At 52.1% G+C, this 5,385-nt stretch overlaps 1 protein-coding gene across 1 annotated transcript in view; it reads right to left on the bottom strand.

Annotated features, from left to right (window-relative positions):
- Nucleotides 1-729: 729 nt before the first annotated feature.
- The window catches only part of KCNK4 (potassium two pore domain channel subfamily K member 4), a 6,842-nt gene continuing 2,186 nt past the window's right edge, over nt 730-5,385 (bottom strand). Inside the window, exons 3-6 of the mRNA XM_017892210.1 lie at nt 2,049-2,172; nt 1,771-1,931; nt 1,387-1,573; nt 730-929 (exon numbers count right to left, since the gene is read on the bottom strand). Coding sequence (XP_017747699.1) covers nt 730-929; nt 1,387-1,573; nt 1,771-1,931; nt 2,049-2,172 — 672 coding nt within the window. The remainder of the gene's footprint in view (nt 930-1,386; nt 1,574-1,770; nt 1,932-2,048; nt 2,173-5,385) is intronic.

The raw sequence follows: 5,385 nt of genomic DNA, 5'->3' as shown, positions 1-5,385 counted from the left end.
TTTTTTGAGAGGCGTCTAGCTCAGTTATCCAGGCTGGAGTGCAGTGGCAGATCTTGGCTCACTGCAACCTCTGCCTCCCCAGTTCAAGCAGTTCTCCTGCCTCAGCCTTCCAAGTAGCTGGGATTACAGGAGCCTGCCACCACGCCCAGCTAAGTTTTGTATTTTTAGCGGGGTTTTACTGTGTTGGCTAGGCTGGTCTCGAACTCCTGACCTCGTGATCCAACCGCCTCAGCCTCCCAAAGTGCTGGGATTACAAACATGAGCCACCGCGCCCGGCCAAATTAAAATTTCATTTATTTGAAATTCAAATTTAACTGAGTTTTGTTTTTTTGTTTTGTTTTATTTGTTTGTTTGTTTGTGAGACCAGGGCTTACTCTGTTGCCCAGGCTGGAGTGCAGTGGTACAATCATGACCCACTGCAGCCTCAACCTCCCCTGGCTCAAGTGATCCTCCCATCTCAGCCTCCCGAGTAGCTGGGACTACAGGCACACACCACCATGCAGGGCTAATTTTTGTGTATTTTCTAGAGGCGGGGTCTCACTATGTTGCCCAGGCTGGCTTTCTGCATTTTTATTTGCTAAATCTGGCAATCCTAACCATGAGAGCAGAGGTGGTGAAGTTACCCACAAACATACCCCTCTGTTCCCTGCGAGGCACACACAGAGGCTCACTCAGCCCCTGCCTCAGGAGCCCACACCCTGGATAGGAGACAGCCTGCTCAACCCCCTGCTAGGGAACAGCACATTTGCACCACAGTGCACAGACATACTGCCAACCCTGGGCGCCTACCTCTGCCCGAGTGCGGCGGGACACTACTCGCAGCCAGTTCCCGATGGTGGTGAGCACTGAGGCGAAGTAAGCCAGGCCGAGCAGGATCCAGAACCACACCAGCGGCTGATACGCTGGGGAGTCCTGCCTGGGGTCCGCACCTGGGATACCACCAGGAAAGTCAGAAAAGAGCCGGATTGTGGGGCAAGCCTGTGAGCTCCAGTTCAGTGTCCCCCTCCCAGCTCCTGGAGAGGACCTGCCCTCCCTAGGGCAATGGGTATGTGCTTGAGTGTGTGAGTGCAGGCAGGAAAATGAGTGGTGTGCATGAGTTGAAAGTGTACAAGATCAAAGCATGCAAGAAGGGGCGCTCCTGTGCAAGAATGTGACACATGCGAGGGGTGTGTTTAATACATGTGTGAGCATGCATGGGACTCAAGCATACAAGAATGTGAGTGTGCATAAGGCGCTGGTGTGTGTGCAAGGCTGTGACGGTGCATTCCATGATGGAGGCAGGGGTTAGAGCAACCACATGGGATTTGGAGGGAAAGGCGGGAGTGCAGAGCCCCTGATCAGGAATAAAGTAGATGGGAAAGTGCAGCACAAGAAGGGCAGCCTCACCGGCCACATAGTCACCGAAGCCCACGGTGGTAAGCGTCACTATGACAAAGTAGATGGCCTCCAGCTTGCTCCAGTCCTCCATATAGCAGAACACGAACGTGGGCGTGAGGACAAAGAGCAGGCAGCCGACCAGTAGGAAGAGCATCGCTGACAGCACTCTTACTAGCTCCGGTGGCACGTGCCACTTCTGCGGGGAGGGGCAGTAGACAGGACCCAGGAGACACCAACAATCCCCACTCCCATATTCTCCACTCCCGCCCCCAGGAGCCTGTGGGAGAGGCTTAGGGTCAGCAGGCGGGTGGGGGGGGGCATTCATGTGCCAGGGACATGGGGAAGGGTAGCTGGAGGCCAGCACAAGGGCAGGCAGGGCATGGAGCAGCTCACCAAGAAGATGGCTTCAATGTGACCGATACCACGGCGCAGGGAGGAGCCCAGTCGGTCCCCAACCCCTGCCAGTAGGATCCCAAACAGCGGAATCCCCACCAGTGCATAAAAGATGCAGAAGAGGCGCCCAGCATCTGTGTGCAGGGCCACATTGCCATAGCCTGGGCAGAGGGGCAATGCAGGAAGTCTAGGGGCCGCCTGGGACCCCTCCGTCTCCCTGCACCTTCCCCCATGAGGAAGCTCCTTGCCCTTCCCCCACATGCCAATCCCCTCCCCACCGATGGTGGTGATGATGGTCCCTGAGAAAAAGAAGGCGCTGCCCAGGTCCCAGGCTGAGTGGCTGCTGTTACTGGTCGAGTTGGTTTCTGGGTCCGCACCCCCTCCCAGGGCATCAGCCACCTCCTGCAGGATAAGGTGTAGAAGGAGGAGCTTCAGTTCTTCCCACCTGTCTAGGCCAACTTGTGGCCCCTCCAGTCTCTAGGGTGGCTCCCTCCCTGCTCCTCCCTGTTCTCCCCTTCTCTCTGGTCTCCCAGGAGGCAGTCCCTTACAGCAGAAGATGCAAACTGGGTCTAGTCTACCTGCAGGCAAGTTTGTTTGACCTCTACAATGTCTGAGAAGCATTTTTGGTATCTGGCCCCTAACTTCAGACAACAAATTTCCACTTTTACCATGGTTAGGAGCAGACCTGGGACCAGATTGCCTGGCTTCAAATGTTTATGCTATGGGACCTTGGGCAAGTTAACTCTCTGGCCTCAGCTTCTGCATGTCTCAAGTGGGAATGATAATGACAGCATCTGCCACCCAGATTTTTTGTGAACTTGCAACAAAGTAAGCACTGACTGTTAAGTTCCCAAGCAGTGACCACACCCTGTGTTTCTAGCTTTCCAAACCCACGACTCCCATTGCACCTATGGAAGCTGAATTTGAGTCCCTTTCCTTAGAAAATCTCATGAAAGCTAGGGCCTTTCTCTCCAGGAAGGTTTATGTGCCACAAAATTTTGCTTCCAATTTTTAGAAGGTTTATATGCACACACAAAAACACACACATCTCAACCCTGCCGAAGTCCAAGCCAAACCCTGTGCTGCAGTGTAAATAATATTGATTGAGCACCTCTCAATAAGTATTACTATTTTTTTAAGGCTAGTAAAGTGAAGCAGTGGGAGTGAAGAAGGAACCAAGAAATCTGTAACTGGTTGTGATTAATTAGTTCTAAACAACACCACTGTACTCAGACCAGCCAATACATATCATTAAATGAACGTAATGTCCCTATTTAGATGTCTCCCTCTCGCCAGCATGCAGGTCCCACGGGCAGGGACTATTTTGAGAGTGCTTGCCCTAGGTGAGAGGAAGTCAAAGAGACTCTTCCCAAGCAGCAGTGCCAAGGCACAAGAATGGTGTCTGTGGGGCATATCATAAAGCACTTCTTCTCTCCCTGACTGCAGTCCTCATTAGCAAGACTCAGTCCCAACTAATCTTCCTAAAGTGGCTGCTCAGCGCCCTCCATGGCTCCCCACTCCTTGCAGGCCTAAACTCCCCAGCCCAGCATTGAAGCCCTTTTTACAAACTGGTCCCCACCTCCCTTCCCCTAGTCTTGTCCCTGGGACTCCAATTTGGCACCCCATGTTACAGCAACCTTCCCCCCAGATTTTCTGAGATGATTGCATTTCCTGTAATAATTTTTAATAAAAGCAAGAAGTGAAAGAGCTAATTAAAAGTGATTTAATGTGTATTTTGCAACCCTTTTCCAATAAATTCACGACTTAAGGGAAAAATCCTGTGTCATCCTGTGTGTTCTAATTTTTGCTTCAAATGACTAGGCATCTGCTAACTCCAGGTTCTGCAAAATGCTCCGGAACTTTCCAGCTTCCATGCCTTTGCCCATGCTGTCTTTCCACATGGGCATCTCTTGCCCCTCATCTCTACTCTCTACCTCTCTCACCTGGTGTGTTTCAATCACCAGGTCATCCCTCAGGCCGCTGCCATCTCCCTCCTGGTCCCCAGCACCTAGCTTAAGGCCTAGCACAATTGGTGCTTAACAGAAAGAAGGAAACTTCCTTTCCACTGAATCCTACAGTGATCTGTCTGACCATGGATCTCTCCCCTCCCCTAGATGTGATGCCCTCCAAGGCATACCCTGTGTCTGATCCACCCCAGTATCCCCTTGGCGTATAACACTACAGCATCTAGCACACAGTAGGTGCACAATAGCTGCACAACTAATTCAGGGAGTGAATCCTACTGTGAAAGAGAAATAAAGTGGCTGTCACCCACCCTTCTCAGTCCTGCCTCTCCTTTTCTTCCTTTTTCTTATCCAGGAAAAAAGCAGTTCCATTGTGAAGACAAACTAGGTCAGATTCCCTCCCTGCCTCCCTCCCTCTGCCCTGTGGTCTGGCCAGACACATTCTTCTCAGGCCTCTCTGAGCCTCCACTGGCATTCTGGAAGTGTCAGAGACGATGTCAGGTGGTCTGTGTCCTGACCCCACCCCACACACATCTCTGCCCTGAGTCCTGCTGCCTTGAGAATCAGCTGGAACACTGAGGCCTCCGTGCCAGTGGCCCCTCCCTCCACAAAGAACAGGCAGGGAACAAAGGGTACTCTTCAATTTCAAGTAATAGACATTAATTTATTAAAGCTAGATCTTCATTTTTTTGTATGACAGTGACTCTGAAATCAGAGAAAGCAACAGAGGTGCCTGCCTGACTGTACCTCAGAAGGCTGCAGCCCAAAACTTTCTTGAGTCTACGGTTGGCGTCTGACCAGAAGTGCCTCAGGGAACCCTGACGCACCCCCCTTCTCCCCACATGGTAAGCATGCATCCTAGGGGGAAGGGGCACCTGACCTGCCATCTCTGGTGGCATGGATCCTGGAACCCTCCCAAATCACCTGCACATGCTCATATGCACACTTTTCCAGGGGGAGGGGGTGTGTTCACTGTGTTCTTGGATTTTTCTAAGACACATGACTCCAAAAAAAGTATGGGAACCGGTGTAGGTAGGGTTGCCAGATTTTAGCAAACAAAAATATTGCATGGGATGGAATTGTATTAAAAAGGCATTTGTGGCCGGGCGCGGTGGCTCAAGCCTGTAATCCCCAGCACTTTGGGAGGCCGAGACGGGCGGATCACGAGGTCAGGAGATGGAGACCATCCTGGCTAACATGGTGAAACCCCGTCTCTACTAAAATACAAAAAACTAGCCGGGCGAGGTGGCGGCGCCTGTAGTCCCAGCTACTCAGGAGGCTGAGGCAGGAGAATGGCGTGAACCCGGGAGGCGGAGCTTGCAGTGAGCTGAGATCTGGCCACTGCACTCCAGCCTGGGTGACAGAGCGAGACTCCGTCTCAAAAACAAAAACAAACAAACAAACAAACAAAGGCATTTGTGGGCCAGGCGTGGTGCCTCATGCCTCATGCCTGCAATCCCAGCACTTTGGGAGGCCGGGGTGGGTGGATCACTTGAGGTCAGGAGTTTGAGACCAGCCTGGCCAACATGGTGAAATCCCATCTCTACTAAAAATACAAAAATTAGCCAGGCGTGGTGATGCATTGCATCTCTGTAATCCCAGCTGCTTGGGAGGCTGAGGCAGGAGAATCACTTGAATCTGGGAGGCTGAG

Source organism: Rhinopithecus bieti, unplaced genomic scaffold, assembly GCF_001698545.2.
Source record: "Rhinopithecus bieti isolate Rb0 unplaced genomic scaffold, ASM169854v2 scaffold_1017, whole genome shotgun sequence".
In the NCBI taxonomy this organism is placed as follows: domain Eukaryota; kingdom Metazoa; phylum Chordata; class Mammalia; order Primates; family Cercopithecidae; genus Rhinopithecus; species Rhinopithecus bieti.
The sequence above is the reverse complement of the archived record's forward strand: the minus strand, read 5'-3'. Positions and strand labels throughout refer to the sequence as shown.